Raw genomic sequence first — 25,749 nt, forward strand, 5'->3', positions numbered from 1 at the left:
AGTAAAGTAGGATGGTCTCAAAAGAAGCTGCTGAAGTGAACACATAAAAGCTTGAAAACAAAACTGTGCATTGTTCACATATTTGGAGTCTAGTTACACAAATATCGCGTAAAGCGGTGAATATTGTGCTTTGAGATCAACAACGTCAACATTCAAAAAGTAATTTTTTGTTTCAAATGATAATAAAAGTAACATGACTGCCCATCAATATCCAAACTATAGAACTGAGGATTGAAAAATCACGATTATATTTTGGGATTATATATTATTTCCTTTTGATTTAATTTCATTTACTTAAACATGTAGACATGGTTGCTTTTGAAATGTTCAATATACAGTTATGCATTTGTTGTATTTAGTTTAATTCTAAAGCTTATCTTGAGAATTCCAATATAAAGCAAAATGATTGTTAAGGTGACCATAGAACCATAGAAAATTACAGCTCAGAAACAGGCCTTTTGGCCCTTCTTGTCTGTGCCGAACCATTTTTTGCCTAGTCCCACTGACCTGCACTTGGACCATATCCCTCCACGCCCCTCTCATCCATGAACCCGTCCAAGTTTTTCTTAAATGTTAAAAGTGACCCCGGCATTTACCACTTTATCCGGCCATTATTGAAGGGAAGCAGATATAACTAATATCTGCCACTCCGCCCAGTTTTTTCTGGAGATAGAGCCATATTTTCCAAAAATAGCAACAATTCAATTGAGGCATGAAAAAAATGTACTTTCAAGATTGATCATATGGAAACTGCTTGGATAGCATAAGTAAGCAAGCCACACTTCGCTACCTTTAACCAACTTCTCAAAACCACCTTCAGGCCTGTGAAAGCTAAAATATCTCTGTGTAGTGGGGCTAATTTAGTAGTAAATATGGAATTGAAATGGAAAGGAAAATAAAAATTAATTTCACTGAGTTATTTTGTCCCTTTCTAAACATTCTCCTCTCAATTACCATCACCAAAAACAGGCTGCTTTTTTTTCAAAAGAAAGAAAACAAGGCATTTCATTTTGGGCTCTGACCTGCAGTCTTCAAGAAAAATTAAACTCTGTCTGAATTCACACTGTAGAGGTCATTCACCAGAGACTGCTTAGTTAATCAATATAAATTCTGGAGCTTAAAGAGTTCACAAACGCAAACCACTATTGAAGAAAGCAGGGGAAAAAGAAAACTGTGAAGTACACATCAGTTAGCTTGACACCAGTCATTGGCAAAATGCTGGAATCTATTATTGAGGAAATCTGGCATTTGGAAAATAACAATATAATCAGACAGTCATTAGAGTGAAAATGTGTGAAATTTATTAGATTTTATTTTCACAGACTCATACAGCACAGAAGAGGCCATTCGGCCCAGCGAGTCTGCATTGACACATTAGAAACACCTGAACTCCCACCTAATCCCATCTGCCAGCACTTGGCCCATAGCCCTGAATGTTATGATGTGTCAAGTGCTCATCCAGACACTTTTTAAAGGGTGTGAGGCAACCCGCCTCTACCACCCTCCCAGGCAGCGCATTCCAGACTGAAACCACCCTCTGGGTAAAAATGATTTTCCTCACATCCCCCCGAAGCCTCCTGCCCCTCACCTTGAACCTATGTCACCCGTGACTGATCCTTCAACTCAGGGGAACAGCTGTTCCTGATCCACTCTGTCCATGTCTGTCATAATCTTGTATACCCTGATCAGGTCGCCCCTCAGTCTTCTCTGCTCCAACGAAAACAACCCAAGCCTACGCAACCGCTCTTCGTCACTTGAATGTTCCATCCCAGGGAACATCCTGGTGAATCTCCTCTGCACACCCTCCAGTGCAATCACATCCTTCCGATAATGTGGCGACCAGAACGGCACACAGTACTCTAGCTGTGGCCTCAACAAAGTTCTATATTTTAAGGATGAAAATAGCGGGGTAGATAAAGGGTGTAGTATTTTTGGATTTCCAAAAAGCATTCAATAAAGTACCACAAATGCAAAAGGGCTCATAGAGTTGGGAGTAATAGATTAGCATGGATGGAGGATTGGTTAACTGACAGCAAAACAGAGTAAGTATAAACGTGACATTTTCAAGTTGGCACGGTGTAACTGGTGAATTGCTGCAAAGATTAGCACGGGGGCCTGTTATTTACAATCTATGTTAATGACTTATACTGAACATATCATACAAAGGTTGGCTGACAATACAAGCTGGGTGAGAATGAAAACTATGAGGACAAAAATACACTATAGAGATAAAGCCTGGTTAAGTGAGTGGCGTACAAAGTGGCAGGTGGAGTACAATGTAAGGTAGTGCTATTTTATATACTTTAGTAATAATTTAAAAAATCATTTCATATGTTGGTAGTCAGGGAAATTGGATTACTCAAACAGGGACAAAGTTAGATGCAGGTACAACAAGCAATTAGCATACTGGTATTTACTGCAGGGGAACAGGACTACAGGAATAAAGGAGGCCTTGCAACAATTGTATGGGCCTTTGCTGAGACCACACCTGGAGTTCTGTGCAAGTTTCAGTGTCCACATCTAACGAAGAACATACTTGCCTTGGGTTCATGGAATCATAGAGAGGATTGTCTTAGGATGACAGGCTGAGTGAATTGAACTTCTACTCTCTAGAGTTTAGATGAATCAGAGGTAATTTTATTGAAATGTACAAGATTCTGAAGAGGCTCAGCACTGCTAGATGAAGAAAGGCTGCTTCCCCTGGCTGGAGAATCTGGAATATACCAGTACAGTCTTACCATAAACGATCGATCATTTAGGACTGAGATGAGGAGAAATTAATGCAGAGAGTTGTACATTTTTCTGCTATAGAGGGTTGTCAATGATCCATCATAGAGTATACTCAAGGCTGAGATAAATGGATTGTTGGTATCTCAGGGAATCAGTGAGGTTTGGGAAGACTTCAGAAAAAATGTTGGAAGGATACAGTGGCGTTGTGGTGATGTCAGGACTGGGCTAATGCTCTGGAGACATGGATTCAAATCCCCCCCCATGGTAGCTGGTGGAATTTTGATTCAATTATTAAAATCTGAATTGAAAGCTAGACTTAGTAATTGTAATGGTGAGTCTGCTTTTGCTATTCAATAAGACCATAGGTAACCTGACTGTAGCTTTAACTCTACTTTCCTGCCTTTCCCCCCCCCAAAACCTTTGTCAATCAAAAACCTATGCGTCAACACTGAAGCAACATTAGTTATATACCTTCATGTTTAACTGTACACTACATTATCTATCTTGGGATAATCAATAACATCATGATGACATTTTACAATTCGATATCAAGTTGAAGCTCTTGCCGTAAGTATCATTTACTAGATCTGGCTTTGAAACACACCTGTATCATCTGTTCTGCCATTGGATAACCTGAAGGAATTTGAATGACTTCCAGCCTGCTTGTACTTTTTAAACCTGATAAGATGAAATTTCACAAGTTAGCAGTTGTTAATGCAAAGCATCATATTGGAACACAACTTTTCTTTTAAAATGCTGTATCACAGAAGCATAGAAGTGGAATGGTGCATTCTGTAACAGGGAAGGGTGCAACCTTATATTTGCAATTTCCTTAATCTTTTATCCTTTCACCTTTGCCCTTTGTTTAACCCAGACAATGAGGGCACTGGGCATGCGCTCTCCTCACATTGCCCCTCAGAAACATGGTGGCGGCGCAGGCGCACAGCGCCCGCTGGAAACATGGCAGCCGTGATAAGCTTACAGGCAAAGGTCAGATGCTTTCTGACAAGGTAAAAACATATTGCAATTGATTTTGCAGTCAACAGCAGAACAGAAACATTTATAAATAGGGCGGCACAATGGCACAGTGGTTTGCACTGTTGCCTCTCAGCGCAAGGGACCCGGGTTCAATTCTGGCCTCAAGTCACTGTCTGTGTGGAGTCTGCCCATTCTCTCTGTGTCTGCGTGGATTTCCTCCAGGTGCTCCGGTTTCCTCCCACAGTCCAAAGATGTGAGTGTTAGGTGGAGTGGCTGTGCTAAATTACCCTAGTGTCAGGGGGTTTAGCAGGGTAAATATGTGGGGTTACGGGGACAGGGCCTGGGTGGAATTGTTGTCAGTGCAGGCTCAATGGGCCGAAAGGCCTCTTTCTGCAGTGTCAGGATTCTATGATTTAAATGGCTTCTTTCTGCACTGTAGGGATTCTATGAGCCATATCTAACTTTCTTGAAAACATATGATATTTTGACCTCAGCTGCTTTCTGTGATAGCTAATTTCACGTACATACTATTCTCTGGGCGAAGAAATTTCTCATCACAGTGCTTATCTTAGGCTATGACTGCTGGTTCTGGACTCCTCCACCATCAGGGACATCCTTGCTGCATCTTCTACTCTGTCTAGTCCTGTTAGGAGTTAATAGGTTTCTATGAGATCCCTCCTCAATCTTCTGAACTCCAGCCAATATAATAACCAACTCAATCTCTCCTCATATTATAGTCTCGTCATCCCATGAATCAGTCTGGTAAACCTTCGCTGCGCTCCCTTTATAGCAAGAACATCCTTCCACAGATAAGCACACCAAAACTACACACAATATTCCAGGTGTCCTCACCAACACCCCGTATAACTGCAGCAAGACATCCCTATACCTGTACTCGAATCCTCTCACTAGTCCAACATACCATTTGATTTCTTCACTGTTTGCTCCATGCACCTGCATGCATGCCTTCAGCCACTGGTGTAAAAGTACCTCACATTTATCCACATATATTGCATCTGCCATGCATTTTCCCACTCACTCAGCTTGTCCAAATCACACTGAAGTATCTCTACATCCTCCTCACAACCCACCCTCCCACCCAGCTTTGTGCCCCGCAAATTCAGACACATTACATTTAGTTCCAAGAATCCAAATTTGTAGAATCCAAATCTACAAATACATAAAGGGCAAAAGAGTAACTAGGGAGGGAGTAAGGCCTCTTAAGGATCAACAAGGTCATCTATGCGCGGATCCACAAGAGATGGGCGAGATCCTAAATGAATATTGCTCATCAGTATTTACTGTTGAGAAAAGCATGGATGTTAGGGAACTTGGGGAAATAAAGAGTGATGTTTTGAGGGAAATACATATTACAGAGGAGGTGGTGCTGGAGGGTTCAAAGCACATCAAGGTAGATAAAACCCCGGCACCTGACAAAATGTATCCCAGGACATTGTGGGAGGTTAGGGAGGAAATTGCAGGTCTCAGAGCAGAATCATCAACAGCCACAGGTGAGGTGCCTGAAGATTGGAGGATAGCAAATGTTGTGCCTTTGCTTAAGAAGGGCTGCAGGGGAAAGCCTGGGAACTATAGACCGGTAAGCCTAACATCTGTAGTGGGTAAGTTGTTAGAAGGAATTCTGAGAGACAGGATCTACAGGCATTTAGAGACACAGGGACTGATTAGGGACAGTCAGCATGGCTTTGTGAGCTGAAAATCATGTCTCACAAATTTGATTGAGTTTTTTGAAGGGGTAACCAAGACATTAGGTGAGGGCAGTGCAGTTGATGTTGTCTACATGGACTTTAGCAAGGCCTTTGATAAGGTACCACATGGTAGATTGTTGCATACGGTTAAATCTCAGGATCCAGGGTGAGGGAACCAAATGGATACAAAATTGACTTGATGACAGAAGACAGAGGGTGATTATAGAAGGTTGATTTTCAAACTGGAGGCCTGTGACCAGCGGTGTGCCTCAAAGAACAAAGAACAGTACAGCACAGGAAACAGGCCCTTCGGCCCTCCAAGCCTGTGCCGCTCATTGGTCCAACTAGACCATTCGTTTGTATCCCTCCATTCCCAGACTGCTCATGTGACTATCCAGGTAAGTCTTAAACGATGCCAGCGTGTCTGCCTCCACCACCCTACTTGGCAGTGCATTCCAGGCCCCCACCACCCTCTGTGTAAAAAACAGCCCTCTGATATCTGAGTTATATCTCACCCCTCTCACCTTGAGCCCGTGACCCCTCGTGATCGTCACCTCCGACCTGGGAAAAAGCTTCCCACTGTTCACCCTATCTATCCCCTTCATAATCTTGTACACCTCTATTAGGTCTCCCCTCATTCTCCGTCTTTCCAGGGAGAACAACCCCAGTTTACCCAATCTCTCCTCATAGCTAAGACCCTCCATACCAGGCAACATCCTGGTAAACCTTCTCTGCACTCTCTCTAAAGCCTCCACGTCCTTCTGGTAGTGCGGCGACCAGAACTGGACGCAGTACTCCAAATGTGGCCGAACCAGCGTTCTATACAGCTGCAACATCAGACTCCAGCTTTTATACTCTATACCCCATCCTATAAAGGCAAGCATACCATATGCCTTCTTCACCACCTTCTCCACCTGTGCTGCCACCTTCAAGGATTTGTGGACTTGCACACCTAGGTCCCTCTGTGTTTCTATACTCTTGATGGCTCTGCCATTTATTGTATAACTCCCCCCTACATTAGTTCTTCCAAAATGCATCACTTCGCATTTATCTGGATTAAATTCCATCTGCCATTTCTCCGCCCAATTTTCCAGCCTATCAATATCCTGCTGTATTGTCCGACAATGTTCATCGCTATCCGCAAGTCCAGCCATCTTCGTGTCATCCGCAAACTTGCTGATAACACCAGTTACACCTTCTTCCAAATCATTTATATATATCACAAATAGCAGAGGTCCCAGTACAGAACACCACTGGTCACAGACCTCCAGCCGGAAAAAGACCGCTACCCTCTGTCTCCTGTGGCCAAGCCAGTTTTCTACCGATCTAGCCACCTCTCCTTGTATCCCATGAGCCTTAACCTTCTTAACCAACCTGCCATGAGGGACTTTGTCAAATGCCATACTGAAATCCATATAGACGACATCCACGGCCCTTCTTTCGTCAACCGTTTCTGTCACTTCCTCAAATAACTCCACCAAATTTGTACGGCACGACCTCCCTCTTACAAAACCATCTGTCTGTCACTAATGAGATTGTTCCGTTCTAAATGCGCATACATCCTGTCTCTAAGAATCCTCTCCAATAACTTCCCTACCACGGACGTCAGGCTCACTGGCCTATAATTATCCGGGTTATCCCTGCTACCCTTCTTAAATAACAGTACCACATTTGCTATCCTCCAATCCTCAGGGACCTCACCTGTGTCCAATGAAGAGACAAAGATTTCCGTCAGAGGCCCAGCAATTACATCTCTTGTCTCCCTGAGCAGTCTAGGATAGATACCATCAGGCCCTGGGGATTTGTCAGTTTTAATGTTACCTAAAAAACCTAACACTTCCTCCCTTGTAATGGAGATTCTCTCTAACGGGTCAACACCTCCCTCTGAGACACTCCCAGTCAATAAGTCCCTCTCCTTTGTGAATACCAATGCAAAGTATTCATTTAGGATCTCCCCTATTCCCTTGGGTTCTAAGCATAATTCCCCTCCTTTGTCCCTGAGAGGTCTGACTTTTTCCCTGACAACACTTTTGTTCCTAACATAGGATTCTCCTTTATCCTATCTGCCAAGAACATTTCGTGACCTCTTTGTGCCCTTCTAACTCCCCGTTTGAGTTCTTTCCTACTCTCTCTGTATTACTACAGAGCTCCATCTGTTTTCAGTTGCCTGGACCTAACGTACGCCTCTCTTTTCTTTTTGATCAGATCCTCAATTTCCCTGGTTATCCACGGCTCTCGAATCCTACCTTTCCTATCCTTCCTTTTTACAGGCACATGCCTGTCCTGCAGCCTTATCAACTGTTCCTTAAAAGACTCCCACATGCCAGACGTGGACTTACCCCCAAACAGCCTCTCCCAATCAACGGCCACCAATTCCTGCCTAATCCGGCTATAGTTAGCGTTCCCCCAATTTAGCACCCTACCCTTAGGACAACACTCATCCTTGTCCATTACTATCCTAAAGTTAACAGAGTTGTGGTCACTATTTGCCACATGTTCCCCGACCGAAGCTTTGACGACTTGACCGGGCTCATTTCCCAGAACTAGATCCAGTATAGCCCCCTCTCTAGTTGGGCTATCTACATACTGTTCCAAAGAACCTTCCAGTACGCATTTTACAAATTCCTCCCTGTCCAGACCCCCAGCCCTAAGCACTTTCCAGTCTATACCAGGGAAATTGAAGTCTCCCACTACAACAACCCTATTGTTTCTGCACATATCCAGAATCTCCTGACATATCCGTTCCTCCACTTCCCGTGGGCTGATGGGTGGCCTGTAGTATGCCCCCAGCATAGTGATTGCACCTTTCCTGTTTCTGAGCTTCACCCACAGCGACTCATTACATGTCCCCTCTAAATTGTCCACCCTCTGCACCGCTGTAATATGCTCCCTAACTAATACCGCTACTCCCCCACCTTTTTTAGCCCCTCCTCTGTCTCGCCTAAAACACTTATACCCCGGAATATTCAGCTGCCAGTCCTGTCCTTTTAACCATGTCTCCGTCACCGCAACCACATCCAAATTCCGCGTAAGCATTAAGGCCCTAAGTTCGTCTGTCTTACCCATTATGCTCCTCGCATTGAAGCAGATGCACTCCACTCCTCCAGGCTCACTCAGGTCATCCTGCTCCAGAATGCTCTTCTTCTTAGCTAGCCTTGTCCTGGCCCCCAGCTCAACCCCAGCCTCAGTACTTACTGACCTACTGTTTTGATCCCCACCCCCCCTGCCACACTCGTTTAAACCCTGCCAAAACACTCTAGCAAAACTCCCAGCCAGAATATTTGTGCCCTTCCAGTTCAGGTGTAACCCATCCTTTCCGTACAGGTGCCATCCTCTCATGAAGACTAACCAATGATCTATAAATTTGAAACCCTCCCTCTTGCACCAGTCTTTTAGCCACGTGTTCAATTGTAGAATCTCCCTGTTCCTGGCCTCACTAGCACTAGGCACTGGGAGAAGTCCAGAGATTGCTACACTAGAGGCCTTATTTTTTAGCCGAGCACCCATCTCCCTGAATTGCTCTCGTATGACCCCCCTGCTCTTTCTACCTACGTCATTTTCACCAATGTGTACAATTACATCTGTTTGATTACCATCCCTTTTTAATATGCTTCCTACCCTCTTGGAGACATCCAGTACTCCGGCACCAGGGAGGCAGACTACTATCCTGGAGTCTCATTCGCGCCTGCAGAACCACCTGTCCGTGCCTCTAACCATCGCATCTCCCACCGCTATTTCTCTTCTAATCCCCTTCTTTCCCTTCTGTGCCTCTGAGCCTGTCTCTGTGCAGGCGATCTGGTCTTCGTGGCTTACCCCTGGAGGGTCATTCCCCTCCACAGAATCCAAAACAATATACCTATTTTGGAGGGCAACCACAGGGGATCCCTCCACTGACTGCTCACTCCCTTCCCCTCTCCCATCTGTTGCCCAGCCCTTACTATGATGGGAGACTGCCACTGGGATACTTTCTGGTACATCACCCTTCTGACCTTTACCCAAGGATCGGTGCTGGGTCCACTGTTATTTGTAATTTATATTAATGAGAATTTAGGAGGCATGGTTAGTAATTTTGCAGATGACACCAAGATTGGTGGTATAGTGGACAGTGAAGAATGTTATCTAGGATTGCAACAGGATCTTTATCAATTGGGCCAGTGGGTTGACGAATGGCAGATGCAGTTTAATTTAGATAAATGTGAGGTGGTGCATTTTGGTAGATCGAACCAGGGCAGGACTTACTCAGTTAATGGTAGGCTGTTGGGGAGAGTTACAGAACAAAGAGATCGAGGGTTACAGGTTCATAGCTCCTTGAAAGTGGAGTCGCAGGTGGACAGAGTGGTGAAGAAGGCATTCGGCATGCTGGGGTTAATTGGTCAGAACATTGAATACAGGAGTTGGGATGTCTTGTCAAATTTGTACAAGATATTGGTGAGGCCACACTTGGAAAACTGTGTACAGTTCTGGTCACCCTATTATAGAAAGTATATTATTAAACTAGAAAAAGAGTGCAGAAAAGATTTACTAGGATGCTACCGGGACTTGATGGTTTGAGTTATAAGGAGAGGCTGGCTCGACTGGGACTTTTTTCTTTGGAGCATAGGAGACTTAGGTGTGATCTTATAGAGGTCTATAAAATAACGAGGGGCATAGATCGGTTAGATAGTCAACATATTTTCCCAAAGATAGTGAGTCTACAACTAGAAGGCATAGGTTTAAGCTGAGAGGGCAGAGATACAAAAGAGTCCAGAGGAGCAATTCTTTCACACAGAGGGTGGTGAATGTCTGGAACAAGCTGCCAGAGACAGCATAGAGGCGGGTACAATTTTGTCTTTCAAAAAGCATTTAGACAGTTACATGGGTAGGATGGGAGGGATAAAGTATAGAGGGATATGGGCCAAACGCAGGCAATTGGGACCAGCTTAGTGGTTTAATAAAAAAGGGTGGCATGGATAAGTTGGGCCAAAGGGCCTGTTTCAATGCTGTAAACCCCTATGACTTTATTGACCTGCATGTGGTTAAATTCAAAGTAGTTATTAAGAGGCTCTACTCTCCCTTATGTTGCCCTTTATATATTTGTAGAAGCTCTTTGGATTTCCCTTTGCCTTTTCTGCCAAAGCAATCTTGTGTCCCCTTTTTGCCCTCCTGATTTCTCTCTTATCTCTACTCCTACACTCTATACTCTTCAAGCGATCCACTTGATCCCAGCTCCCTATGCATGTCATGTGCCTCCTTCTTCTTCTTGACCAAGGCCTCAATATCCCAAGTCATCCAGTGTTCCCTACTTCTACCAGCCTTGCCCTTCACTCTAAAAGAAATGATGTAAAAATTTACTAAAATCAGATATTAACAGGAATCAGAGGAAATGTTTCAAAACAAGACGAAGGAGTTATTTAACACTGTAAAAAAAAATTCAGAATACCTATAAAGACAGATTAACAGAAGTGTGACATTCACAAATTAACCCCAAAGCATGGACCGTGACCCCTGCTGGGATCGAGAGCTGAGCAATTCTGATTGTGAGCTCCCTCTTCTTCAAGGCAAAAATGGCAACTGTGGAGCGGAGACTTTCAAATCCGGGGATCAACTCCAAGGCCCCATGACATGAGGATGCATGACTTTTACTTTTGTGGTTCAGAGGGCATGTTCTAATGTAATGAACTCTGAGGCCAGACCACTGCCTCCATCTGAAACTGCAAATTGGTTGGTGAAAAAAAACAACCTCGCTCTCGCAACTTTCCCTTGCCCCCTCACCAACTTTTGAGTGTTAATATAGAGTCACAGCAGGAAAACGCTTGGGAGACACTGAATTAGAAGGATGAAATATGTAAACAAATTTTCTCACTTGATCTACCCAGCAGTACAACAAACATGCTTGTAAGCTTCAATTAACAGTCACTTACCTCAGCATATAAAGAACAATTATAATAAATACGATGACTAACAGTGATGAGAGCGCCACCATTACTGCTATAATAGGCATTTCATCTGTAATGAAAAGAACACACTATTTAGAATATAGATGAACATTAGTACGCAACTGTACTTGCGTGTAAGACAGTTCAATGGAGATTCTCAAATATTGTACACAGCCTCTATAAGAATGTTAATAAGCTAATGCCAAAACATAAAAATATCAGTATCGATAATATAAAGACATAGAATCCTTGTTTAAATTTATTATAGGAATGCACACAAAAATAAACAGCTCAACTAAAGCAAAATAAGAATTTTTAAAAATTAAGTGACTTTGTCATGACAGGCCAGGATAAACATAAAGCACAACAAAGCTCCATTTCATACTGATGCTCTCAAAACAGTAGTTCAATGAGGTGACCCTTTAATAAATCACTGATCCATTTAATCATGCCTTGCATTCAACAAATTCAACTATGAACAATGAAAGCAGAAATTAGTTTGGTCAATTTTCAAGCCCAGGCACGATTGCTCCTCCTGGCTCCACGGGAAGGTTGAATTATTTAGTCAGTTAGGTTTAAAGTAAATGCTCATTGGCAGCCCAGAATTCTGAGCGGGGCAGAACTGAGACCTACTCAGTCCATCATAAACACATTTTCCAGACAGATCGTTCAATAGGTGATCAGGCCATAATTAACCTATGTATGGTCCCATCGAATCCCTGCAGTGCAGGAGGAGGCGATTCAGCTCATCGAGTCTGCACCAACCCTCTGAAAGAGCACTCTACTCAGGCCTACTCCCGCGCTGTATCCCCGTAATCCCATGCATTGATCATAGCCAGTCCACCTAACCTGAATGTCTTTGGACTATAGGAGTAAACCGCAACACGTGAATTAAACCCATGCAGACACGGGAAGAATGTACAAACTCCACAGAGTCATCCAAGGCCGGAATCAAACCCAGGACCATGGCGCTGTGAGGCAGCAGTGCTAACCACTTGTGTCATCGTGCCACCCCAACACCAGTTTCAGGAGGTCAGCCAAGATACTGATACACAAGACTGGCAAATTTAACAATGGCCAAATTTGATACACTATCAATTTAGTCAATGCAGTGCAAGTGGTTTTATTTGTTAAAAGCAAATTACTGTGGATGCTGGAATCTGAAATAAAGAACGAAAATGCTGGGAACTCTCAGCAGGTCGGACAGTATTGGTGAAGAGAAAACAGAGCTAATGTTTCAAGGCTGGATGACTCTTCATCTGAAGTTTTGCTGCTGCTCCAAAGTGCTTTGGTGAGACTACATCTGGAACAAACTCTATACAGTTTTGGCCTCCATATTTCAAAAAAGATACAATGGCGTTAGAAGCAGGTCAGAGAATGTTCATTTATCCCAAGGTGACAGGCTTTCAGGTTGAGCAGGTTGGAGTTTAGAAGAATGTGAAGTGAATGGACACATTACATTTAGTTCCAAGAATCCAAAGAGATTCTACAATACATAAAGTGCAAAAGAGTAACTAAGGAGTGAGTAGGACCTCTTAAGGAACAACAAGGTCATCTATGTGCAGATCCATAAGAGATGGGTGAGTTCCTAAATGAATATTTCTCATCAGTATTTACTGTTGAGAAAAGCATGGATGTTAGGGAACTTGGGGAAATAAATAGTGACATCTTGAGGAATGTACATATTACAAAGAAGGTGCTGCTGGAAGTCTTAAAGCGCATCAAGGTAGATAAATCCCCGGGACCTGATTAAGTGTATCCCAGGACATTGTGGGAGGCTAGGGAGGAAATTGCGGGTCCCCTAGCAGAGATATTTGAATCATCGATAGTCAGAGGTGAGGTGCCTGAAGATTGGAGGGTGGCAAATGTTGTGCCTTTGTTTAAAAAGGGCTGCAGAGAAAAGCTTGGGAACTACAGGCCAGTGAGCCTCACATCTGTGATGGGTAGGTTGTTGGAAGGTATTTTGAGAGACAGGATCTACAGGCATTTAGAGACACAGGGACTGATTAGGGACAGTAGGCATGGCTTTGTGAGTGGAAAACCATGTCTCACAAATTTGATTGCGTTTTTTGAAGGGGTAACCAAGAAAGTAGAGAAGGATAGTGCAGTTGTTGTTGTCTACATGGACTTTAGCAAGGCCTTTGATAAGGTACCGCAAGGTAGATTGTTGCATAAGATTAAATCTCACGGGATCCAGGGTGAGGTATCTAAATGGATACAAAATTGGCTTGATGACAGAAGACAGAGGGTGTTTGCAGAGGGTTGTTTTTCAAACTGTAGACCTGTGACCAGCGGTGTGCTTCAGGGATCAGTGCTGGGTCCATTGTTGTTTGTCATTTATATTAATGACTTGGATGAGAATATAGGAGGCATGGTTAGTAAGTTTGGAGATGACACCAAGATTGGTGGCATAGTGGACAGTGAAGGTTATCTCGGATTGCAACGAGATCTTGATCAATTGGGCCAGTGGGCTGACGAATGGCAGATGCAGTTTAATTTAGATAAATGCGAGGTGATGCATTTTGGTAGGACTTACTCAGTTAATGGTAGGGCATTGGGGAGAGTTACAGAACAAAGAGATCGAGGGGTACAGTTCATAGCTCCTTGAAAGTGGAGTCACAGGTGGACAGAGTGGTGAAGAAGGCATCCTTGGTTTCATTGGTCAGAACATTGAATACAGGAGTTGGGAGCAAAACGTGGAATCGTTGTGGGTGGAGATAAGGAATAGTAAGGGGAAAAAGACACTGGTAGGCGTGGTCTATAGGCTCCCAAATAATAACTTAAGAAGTGGGGAGGGCTATAAACAAGCAAATAATGGATGCGTGCAAAAACGGAACGGCAATAATCATGGGGGATTTTAACCTGCATATTGATTGGTCGACTCAAATTGGACGTGGAGGGCTTGAGGAAGAGTTCTTAGAATGCTGTTGGGATAGTTTCATTGAACAATATGTTACAGAACCTACGAGAGAGCGAGTTATCTTAGATCTGGTACTGTGTAATGAGACAGGTAGAATTAAGGATCTTCTTGTGAGGGATCCTCTTGGGTTGAGTGATCATAATATGGTTGAATTTCTGATATAGACGGAGGGTGAGAAAGTAGGATCCCAACCCAGTGTCCTCTGCTTGAACAGAGGGGAGTACGATAGGATGAGGGCGGAATTGGCTAATGTAGACTGGGCGAGCAGACTGGTAGGTAGGACAGCTGAGGAACAGTGGAGGATTTTTAAGGAGATTTCTTTAAGTACTCAGCAAAAATATATTCCGGTGATAAAGAAGACTGTAAGAAAATGGATAACCAGACGTGGATAACAAAGGAAATAAAGGAGAGTATTAAAATAAAAACAGATGCGTACAGAGTGGCCAAAAAGAGTGGAGAATTAGTGGATTGGGAAAGCTTTAAAAAACAACAAAGAACGACTAAGAAAGCGATTAAGAAAGGAAAGATAGATTATGAAACTAAACTAGCTCAAAATATAAAAAATGATAGTAAAAGTTTTTACAAATATATAAAAAGGAATAGAGTGGCTAGAGTGAATGTTGGACTGTTGGAAGACGAGAGGGGGGATTTAATAGTGGAAAACGAGGAAATGGCTGAGACTTTAAATAAGTTCTTTGTGTCGGTCTTCACGGTGGAAGACACAAATAGTTTACCGAATATTAGAGATCGAGAGTTGGTGGGAGGTGAGGTCCTTTATACAATTACTGTTACTAAAGAGGTAGTGCTTGGTAGACTAATGGGGCTGAAGGTAGACAAGTCCCCGGGCCCAGATGGAATGCATCCCAGGGTACTGAAAGAAATGGCTGAGGTAATAGCAGATGCGTTAGTAGTTATTTATCAAAATTCGCTGGACTCTGGGGTAGTGCCGGCTGATTGGAAAACAGCTACTGTTACGCCGCTGTTTAAAAAAGGAAGTAGACAAAAGGCGGGTAACTACAGGCTGGTTAGCTTAACGTCCGTAGTTGGGAAGATGCTGGAGTCCATCATTAAAGAGGAAATAGCAGAGCACCTGGATAAGAATGGTTCGATCAAGCAGACGCAGCATGGATTCATAAAGGGAAAGTCGTGTTTGACGAATTTACTGGATTTTTATGAAGATGTGACTAGTGCGGTTGACAGAGGGGAACCGGTGGATGTGGTGTTTTTAGATTTCCAGAAGGCATTCGATAAGGTGCCTCACAAAAGGTTACTGCAGAAGATTGGGGTACACGGAGTTGGGGGTAAGGTGTTGGCGTGGATTGGGGATTGGCTATCTAACAGGAAGCAGAGAGTTGGAATAACTGGGTGCTTTTCTGGTTGGCAGTTGGTGACCAGTGGCGTGCCGCAGGGATCGGTGCTGGGGCCTCAACTGTTTACCATTTACATAGATGATCTGGAGGAGGGGACTGAGTGTAGGGTATCAAAGTTTGCTGAAGACACGAAGATGAGTGGGAAAGCGAATTGCGTGGAGGACGCAGAAAGTCTGCAGAGAGATTTGGATAGGCTGAGCGAGTGGGCGAGGATCTGGCAGATGGAATATAATGTTGACAAGTGTGAAGTTATCCACTTCAGAAGAAATAATAATAAATTGGAATATTATTTAAATGGTGAAAAATTACAACGTGCTGCTGTGCAGAGGGACCTGGGGGTCCTTGTGCACGAATCGCAAAAACTCAGTCTGCAGGTGCAGCAGGTGATCAAGGCGGCAAATGGAATGTTGGCCTTTATCGCGAGGGGGATAGAAAATAAAAGCAGGGAGGTCTTGCTGCAACTATACAAGGCACTGGTGAGGCCGCAACTGGAGTACTGTGTGCAGTTTTGGTCCCCTTATTTGCGAAAGTATATATTGGCCTTGGAGGGAGTGCAGAGAAGGTTCACCAAGTTGATACTGGAGATGAGGGGTGTAGTTTATGAGGAGAGATTGAACAGATTGGGTCAGTACTCGTTGGAGTTTAGAAGGCTGAGGGGTGATCTTATAGAGACATATAAGATAATGAAGGGGCTGGATAGGGTAGAGGTAGAGAGATTCTTTCCACTTAGAAGGGAAACCAGAACTAGAGGGCACAGCCTCAAAATAAGTGGGGGCCGGTTCAGAACAGAGTTGAGGGGGAACTTCTTCTCTGAGGGTAGTGAATCTCTGGAATTCTCTGCTCATTGAAGTGGTGGAGGCTACCTCGTTAAATATGTTTAAATCACGGGTAGATAGATTTCTGATCGATAAGGGAATTAAGGAATATGGGGAGCAGGCGGGTAAGTGGATCTGATTCGCCTCAGATCAGCCATGATCTTGTTGAATGGCGGGGCAGGCTCGAGGGGCTAGATGGCCTACACCTGCTCCTATTTCTTATGTTCTTATGTTTTGTTGAAGCTGTATAAGACATTGGTAAGGCCACACTTGGAATACTTCGTACAGTTCTGGTCACCCTATTATAGAAAGGATATTATTAAACTAGAAAGAGTGCAGAAAAGATTTACTAGGATGCTACTGGGACTTGGTGGTTTGAGTTAAAGGAGAGGCTGGATAAACTGGGACTTCTTTCTCTGGAGCGTAGGAGGCTGAGGGGTGATCTTATAGATGTCTATAAAATAATGAGGGGCATAGACAAGGTAGATAGTGAATATCTTTTCCCAAAGGTAGGGGAGTCTAAAACTAGAGGGCATAGGTTTAAGGTGAGAAGGGAGAGATACAAAAGTGTCCAGAGGGGCAATTATTTCACACAGAGGGTGGTGAGTGTCTGGAACATGCTGCCAGAGGTAGTAGTAGAGGCAGGTACAATTCTGTCTTTTAAAGTGTTTGGACAGTTATGAGTAAGATGGCTATAGAGGGATATGGGCCAAATGCGGGCAATTGGGACTAGTTTAGGAGTTTTTAAAACATGGACAAGTTGGGTCGAAGGACCTGCTTCCATGCTGTAAACCTCTATGACTCTATGAACCATTAAGTCCCAGGTTTCTAAATTAGATATTTTTAGCTAAATAATAATTTGCCACCTTTGGGCAAAGAAATGAGAAACTATTCGTGACTACTTTCCAATGATCCTTGATTAAGTTTATCCATACTTGACATTAAATTAAGCAATATTTAGATAAGATAAACCAAACAAATTTTAGCTTACATCTCAATGAAGTTGACTCAGAGAAACATAGAAAAACTACAGCACAATACAGGCACTTCAGCCCACAAAGTTGTGCCGAACATGTCCCTACCTTAGCGATTACTAGGCTTACTATAACCGTCTATCTTACTAAGTTCCATGTACTTATCTAAAAGTCTCTTAAAAGACCCTATCGAATCCGTCTCCACCACCGTTGCTGGCAGCCCATTCCACGCACCCATCACCCTCTGAGTGAAAAACCTACCCGTCATCTCCTCTGTACCTACTCCCCAGTACCTTAAACCTGTGTCCTCTTGTGGCAACCATTTCAGCCCTGGGAAAAAGCCTCCGTCTGTCCACTCGATCAATACGTCTCAACATCTTATACACCTCTATCAGGTCACCCCTCATCCTTCGTCTCTCCAAGGAGAAAAGGCCGAGCTCACTCAACCTATCCTCATAAGGCATGCTCCCCAACCCAGGCAACATCCTTGTAAATCTCCTCTGCACCCTTTCTATGGCTTCCACATCCTTCCTGTAATGAGGCGACCAGAACTGAGCACAGTACTCCAAGTGGGGTCTGACCAGGGTCCTGTATAGCTGCAACATTATCTCACGACTCCTAAACTCAATTCCTCGACTGATGAAGGCCAGTACACCATATGCCTTCTTAACCACAGCCTCAACCTGCACAGCTGCTTTGAGAGTCCTATGAACTCGGACCCCAAGATCCTTCTGATCTTCCACACTGCCAAGAGTCCTACCATCACAGAGACGTGGTTGCAGGGGGTTCAGGACTGGCAGTTAAACATCCAGGGATTCACAACCTATCGAAAAGACAGAGGGGTGGGTAGAGGGGGCGGGGTTGCCTTGTTAATTAGAAATGAAATTAAATCAATAGCACTAAACGACATAGGGTCAGACGATGTGGAGTCTGTGTGGGTAGAGTTGAGGAACCACAAAGGCAAAAAAACCATAATGGGAGTTATGTACAGGCCTCCTGACAGTGGTCAGGACCAGGGGCACAAAATGCACCACGAAATAGAAAGGGCATGTCAGAAAGGCAAGGTCACAGTGATCATGGGGGATTTCAATATGCAGGTGGACTGGGTAAATAATGTTGCCAGTGGACCCAAAGAAAGGGAATTCATTGAATGTTTACAGGATGGCTTTTTGGAACAGCTTGTGATGGAGCCCACGAGGGAACAGGCTATTCTGGACTTAGTGTTATGTAATGAGCCAGACGTGATAAAAGATCTTAAAGTAAGGGAACACTTAGGAAGCAGTGATCATAATATGGTAGAATTCAGTCTGCAATTTGAAAGAAGGAAGGCAGAATCAGATGTGAAGGTTCTACAGTTAAATAAAGGTAATTACAGGCGCATGAGGGAGGAACTGACAAAAATCGACTGGAAGCAGAGCCTAATGGGAAAGACAGTAGAACAGCAATGGCAGGAGTTTCTGGGAGTAATTGAGGACACAGTGCAGAGGTTCATCCCAAACAAAAGAAAGGTTATCAGAGGGGGGATTAGGCAGCCATGGCTGACAAAGGAAGTCAGGGAATGCATCAAGGCAAAAGAGAGAGCCTATAATGTGGCAAAGAGTAGTGGGAAGTCAGAAGATTGGGAAGGCTATAAAAACAAACAGAGGATAACAAAGAGAGAAATAAGGAAGGAGAGGATCAAATATGAAGGTAGGCTAGCCAGTAACATTAGGAATGATAGTAAAAGTTTCTTTAAATACATTAAAAACAAACGGGAGGCAAAAGTAGACATTGGGCCGCTCCAAAATGACGCTGGTAATCTAGTGATGGGAGACAAGGAAATAGCTGAGGAACTTAATAAGTACTTTGCGTCAGTCTTCACAGTAGAAGACATGAGTAATATCCCAACAATTCAGGAAAGTCAGGGGGCAGAGTTGAATATGGTTGCCATCACAAAGGAGAAAGTGCTAGAGAAACTAAAAGGTCTGAAAATTGATAAATCTCCGGGCCCAGATGGGCTACATCCTAGAGTTCTAAAGGAGATAGCTGAAGAAATAGTGGAGGCGTTAGTTATGATCTTTCAAAAGTCACTGGAGTCAGGGAAAGTCCCAGAGGATTGGAAAATCGCTGTTGTAACCCCACTGTTCAAGAAGGGAACAAGAAAAAAGATGGAAAATTATAGGCCAATTAGCCTAACCTCAGTTGTTGGCAAAATTCTAGAATCCATCGTTAAGGATGAGATTTCTAAATTCTTGGAAGTGCAGGGTCGGATTAAGACAAGTCAGCATGGATTTAGTAAGGGGAGGTCGTGCCTGACAAACCTGTTAGAGTTCTTTGAAGAGATAACAAATAGGTTAGACCAAGGAGAGCCAATGGATGTTATCTATCTTGACTTCCAAAAGGCCTTTGACAAGGTGCCTCACGGGAGACTGCTGAGTAAAATAAGGGCCCATGGTATTCGAGGCAAGGTACTAACATGGATTGACGATTGGCTGTCAGACAGAAGGCAGAGAGTTGGGATAAAAGGTTCTTTCTCAGAATGGCAACCGGTGACAAGTGGTGTCCCGCAGGGTTCAGTGTTGGGGCCACAGCTGTTCTCTTTATATATTAACGATCTAGATGACGGGACTGGGAGCATTCTGGCCAAGTTTGCCGATGATACAAAGATAGGTGGAGGGGCAGGTAGTATTGAGGAGGTGGGGAGGCTGCAGAAAGATTTAGACAGTTTAGGAGAGTGGTCCAAGAAGTGGCTGATGAAATTCAACGTGGGCAAGTGCGAGGTTGTACACTTTGGAAAAAAGAATAGAGGCATGGACTATTTTCTAAACGGTGACAAAATTCATAATGCTAAAGTGCAAAGGGACTTGGGAGTCCTAGTCCAGGATTCTCTAAAGGTAAACTTGCAGGTTGAGTCCGTAATTAAGAAAGCAAATGTAATGTTGTCATTTATCTCAAGAGGCTTGGAATACAAAAGCAGGGATGTACTTCTGAGGCTTTATAAAGCACTGGTTAGGCCCCATTTGGAGTACTGTGAGCAATTTTGGGCCCCACACCTCAGGAAGGACATACTGGCACTGGAGCGGGTCCAGCGGAGATTCACACGGATGATCCCAGGAATGGTAGGCCTGACATACGATGAACGTCTGAGGATCGTGGGATTATATTCATTGGAGTTTAGGAGGTTGAGGGGAGATCTGATAGAAACTTACAAGATAATGAACGGCTTAGATAGGATGGACGTAGGGAAGTTGTTTCCATTAACAGGGGAGACTAGGACGCGGGGGCACAGCCTTAGAATAAAAGGGAGTCACTTTAGAACAGAGATGAGGAGAAATTTCTTCAGCCAGAGAGTGGTGGGTCTGTGGAATTCATTGCCACAGAGGGCTGTGGAGGCCGAGACGTTGAGCGTCTTCAAGACAGAAATTGATAAATTCTTGATTTCTCGAGGAATTAAGGGCTATGGGGAGAGAGCGGGTAAATGGAGTTGAAATCAACCATGATTGAATGGTGGAGTGGACTCGATGGGCCGAATGGCCTTACTTCCGCTCCTATGTCTTATGGTCTTATTAATATTATATTCCGCCATCCTATTTGACCTGCCAAAATGAACCACCTCGCACTTATCTGACTCCTTATAGATTAGGCAAAAAATTGTTCAAGTTTTAACTAATCAGTATTGATAGGTTTTAGACTTTAAGATTATCGACTTCGGAGATGAGCAAAAAAAAAAATCCTCTTGATGGCATATGCACATTGAACAGCATCACAATTGATATCACTTCAGGAGGTCCACTTATTGAATCTGTTTGACAATTCAGGTGAACTGTCTTTGTGAAGGAGCTTGAGAAATGTAATCATAAATGCAAAGAAGTGTTATTTTAAGACTGTAACTCCGGCACATTGTTGGACAAAGGACAAGAGTTTTTCTTAAATAAACCAAACACACCTACCCTTGCTCATTCTACTGAAAAATACAGCTCTGTGTTCAATTTATTTTTGACAAACGAAATATTTTAAAACACCAATAAGCAACCGTTGGGCCCCGATCATCTTTCACATGATTGATGCACTAAGGTACGGAATCATTTCCCTCCACTTTACCTCATTTCCTGGTCAATTTTACATTGAGGCAGTGGAGGGGGTGAATGGTGAATAGCCCAAGAACTAACTTTACAATTAGGATAAAGAAGCTTGATTAGGAATTCTGGCTCCACATGGTAAAGTGAGCTTTTTGTTTGGAAAAACAAGTTCTGCACACAAGAATAAGCTGATCTTCCCTTAAAACATTTCAAAATTTGAACATGATCATTGTATGGAATTAGTGCTGCCATGACAATTCTGTTGCTGTAGAGATTTTACTATCAATTCAAAGTTCTGAAATCAAATCACAGATTAAAAACTTCTCTTAGCTCTATCAAGTTGCACCAGGCACTATTTTATACTGAGCAATTTAACAGTTGCAGTAAAATACCTTTTAGATTATATGTTTATACAAACCTGAGAGTGAAATTTATGGGATTTTTAATGGCCGATAGTCATAATTTTTCTGCCATGCTATCAAGATTTAAAGATGACAATGCCTCACTTTTGGAGGGGGACAGGAAGCAGTTCAAATAACTCATTCAAGATCATACATTAGTATTAATGGTCCTTCTCATTACATCTGAACAAAAAGGTCACTCCTCTACAAAGTTAATGCCTATTAAATTGTACTACAGACCTGGACATTCAGACCATGATTGTATTAAGCTACATAGAACTGTGGAACATTAAATATTACGTCTTTGATATGTAGTGATCTTTAGGAAGACAGTGCAGCTATTTGTTTCAATCACCTTTGTCCAACATTGCAGCTATTTGTTTCAATCACCTTTCAACGAAGCCTTAATGATTAGCAACGCTGCCAAAGAAACACATACTGTGTGTAAATGAAGAGGTTAACAAAGCCATTTGACAGAAGTCTAGGCCTTTAAACTAACTGGAAAATATGCTGCTCATCGTGCCGATTTAAATAAAAGTTACATTTTCTCTGTTCCTCCTCCCTTCCTGTGAAGTCATTTACATTTTGTTGCAGAATTGTTCCATGAGTGCCAGCTCCAGTACCTCAACCAATTTGTCATTTTCTTGTGAGCCTTGACAGCATGCTTTTCAGCTCTGGGGGTGCACAGATGTATTCAACCTTATAATCACGGAGTTTTACAACACAGAAAGGGGCCCTTTGGCCCATCTTACTTATCAAATATCTATATACATGCAATGCTCAAGGGCATAAATAAAAACCAATATTTCAGCGATTGCAGCATAGAGTAGGATTGAATCTGGGGCATTGTTTGCCTTGGTGGTTTACCCCTTAATGAACAAACTTGCTATATGGAAAGTTTCCAATTAGGGTAAGGTTCCAAGCAAAGGCAGAGAGCTTCTGGTCAAAATTGCATTTTTTCATCATGTAATATTTTATTAACCTAATTTGGCAACATTTTCTTTGGGTGTCCATTTCCACAAAGTCCCTCTATCAATCAAGTCACTCAGAAAAAGAGGGTAAATGATAATACAGCTATTTAAAGTTTAAAACCAAAACACAAGAAGGTAACATGGCTGTACTGCACTGGAGCTGAGATAGCTTGCAGCATACTCTATTAATTAGGCTTGTTCCTGCAGCATTGAGTTTATATATTTTTTTGCTTTGTGACTTGTTGGAAATGTGAACAGATAACTATTTGGCTAGTACAATGGCGCACCTGAAAACAGTGAATGCCAACAGCATATCTCTTCAAACAATGAGATTGAGCGATTGAGAAAGAAACAAAAAATATGGAAAAGAAAGGTGGATTAGAGTTAAATCATGAACAAAAAGAGGAAGAGAAAGATTGGATTAAGAAGGGCAGACAAAGGAAAAGGGTAGGGAAAAAATAAGTTTTAAAATAAAATCTTCTGTAAAAATTGACCATTAAATGCGCTGGAATGAGATTGAACAAAATTATTCCCTTCATGGCCAGAGGTTGATTGGCATTAACAAACACCACATCGCTAATCTGGTATTTACACTGTTAAATTGTAGCCCTAACTTTAATCTTCCAATTACATTGTAGACCATAGATGTAGGAGCAATCACATTGTATCTCTCATCTTTGGCTGATTTTTGTATTGATGCACTACTGACACAAATATATTTTTCAACAAGATTCACTCTGTTATGTCACAGAAGAGTACAATGTGAATCAATAGTCTGATAAAGGATTATTGACCTGAAACATTAACTGTTTGTCTCTCCATAAATGCTGCCTAACCTGCTGAGTATTTCCAGCATTTTGTTTTTATTTAGGTTGTTTGTGTAGATTACTTGTTATTACTTTATTCCAACAGTCACTCAAGGGGGGAAATGAAACAAAGAATACATCAATTCAACCCAGTCACTTCCAACTCTTTTTGAAACCACTATTGCTGCAAAGTCACGAATCGTTCACAATGACAGCTCATCACCAGTTCCTTGAGTGATGGGCAATAAATGCAGCCTCGCTCGTTTTTTCATTCATTTGTGGGACACAAGCGTCACTGGCTGGCCAGCATTTATTGCCCATCCCTAGTTGCCCTTGAGGTGGGGGGTGGTGAGCTGCCTTTTTGAAACGCTGCAGTCCATGTTCTGTGTGCTGAACCCCAATGCCATTCGGCAGGGAATTCCAGGATTTTGATGCAGCATATATATTTCCAAATCAGGATGGTGAGTGGCTTGGAGTGTGTCACTCACATCGCAAAGTAATAAACTCCACCTTAACTAATTAATGCGTTGTACAATGAAGTGTGGGAGAAAGTCTTCAATTTAAGTTTTCCTTCAGAAAAACAAACAGCTCGACAAAGAGAGCAGTAAATCCCATGCACTAAATTTTGAGTTTGTACTAATAACCCATCGAATTCCTTCTGCTCCAGAGTTGATCTTTCTCACCACACCAATGAATTAACACATGCACAAACTATTTGAAGTATCGTTAAAATTTATTTACAGATGCCAGTAAAATGATAGAAGGTAGTGGAAGCGGGTACGGCAGTGACTTTTAAGGGGCGTCTTGACAAATACATGAATAGGATGGGAATAGAGGGATATGGTCCCCGGAAGGGTAGGGGGTTTTAGTTAAGTCGGGCAGCATGGTCGGTGCAGGCTTGGAGGGCCTAAAGGCCTGTTCCTGTGCTATAATTTTCTTTGTTCTTTATACAAGGTAAATTAAACATTTAGCCAAAAAAAAGTTAAATCTGCTCTTCCAAACTTTAATTGTCGTTCAAAGAGGTTTGATGCTAGTTTTCCAAAAAGTAAATTTAAGTTCCTGTTAGGTCATAATTAAACAAAAAAAGACCAATACAGCATCAGACAATGAGATGACGATGGTTGCTAAGAAAATGGGAGATGATCTGGGCAATGGGACATTAACAATGAAGTGGTACATTATGCTATGTCAAGGATAGCAAGCAACACAAAGCTCACCTTTTCCGCCCCCTGGATCAGATCCGCCTGTACAACAATAGTGTACAATTAATAATTGCCCAAGGTTCAGTATTAAGTATATTGTCATGGTCATGGAAAGCTTATGAAATGCAATACTCGAATGGAAGCACATTTTTAAGTTGAAGCAGTTACGATGCAAGTTTTAAATTTGCGTCAGACTGCAACTTCTAATATTAACATAAAATTCATTAGCACAGGAATATTTCAGATCGAAGCATTTGCCTCCTGCATCAAGGGAAATAGCACAATGCAATGTGTGTAGTTAACAAATATCTTGTCAAAAGATTTAAGTGGGACAAGTACAGAACCCTTGTTATTTGGAGGCAGCCATAGAGCAAAAGGTGCCTGCACCAACTCTTTGGTCAAGTTATTCAATTAGTCCCACCACTTACCTGTTCTTTCCCTATCATCCTATAAATCTTCTTCATTCAAGCATTCAGCCAATTCTCTTTTGAATATTAATACTGAAGCTGTTCCACCATATTTGACAGACAGTCTAATAAAAATCACAACAAATCATAATGTAAACCTATGTTTCCTCATCCCACTTCTGGTTCTTCTGCTAATTATCTCAAATCTTTGTTCTTTGGTTACTGACCCTTCTGCTACTGGATGTGACTTTTTCCATATTTATTCTGTTGATAATTTGAACACCTCGATCAAATCTCCTCAACCTTCCAATATTTTAAGAAGGACAAGAGCATTTCTGAAGCTCACTGCAATGCAATACCTGTATTAAGATATTATGGATTATAACTTCAAAGCCCTTGCAAGTGATCAGCAAAAGGCTGACAATAAAGCATCCCAAGGCACAGGAGTATTCTAAATCAAGTTAGGAGACTGATCCACACCACACTCAGGACAGCA

General features: G+C 42.6%; 1 protein-coding gene across 4 annotated transcripts in view; it reads right to left on the reverse strand.

Moving 5' to 3' along the window:
* The window catches only part of ptpra (protein tyrosine phosphatase receptor type A), a 242,820-nt gene that overhangs the window by 74,657 nt on the left and 142,414 nt on the right, over positions 1–25,749 (reverse strand). For 3 of the 4 annotated variants that reach the window (XM_078223448.1, XM_078223458.1, XM_078223438.1), the window contains 2 exons: positions 11,315–11,399; positions 3,335–3,408 (listed from right to left, as the gene is read on the reverse strand). In XM_078223448.1, coding sequence (XP_078079574.1) covers positions 3,335–3,408; positions 11,315–11,399 — 159 coding nt within the window. Of the gene's footprint in view, positions 1–3,334; positions 3,409–11,314; positions 11,419–25,749 lie in introns of all 4 variants that reach the window. The other variant, XM_078223467.1, reaches the window with a different exon arrangement.

This window comes from Mustelus asterias, chromosome 1, assembly GCF_964213995.1.
Source record: "Mustelus asterias chromosome 1, sMusAst1.hap1.1, whole genome shotgun sequence".
NCBI lineage: Eukaryota > Metazoa > Chordata > Chondrichthyes > Carcharhiniformes > Triakidae > Mustelus > Mustelus asterias.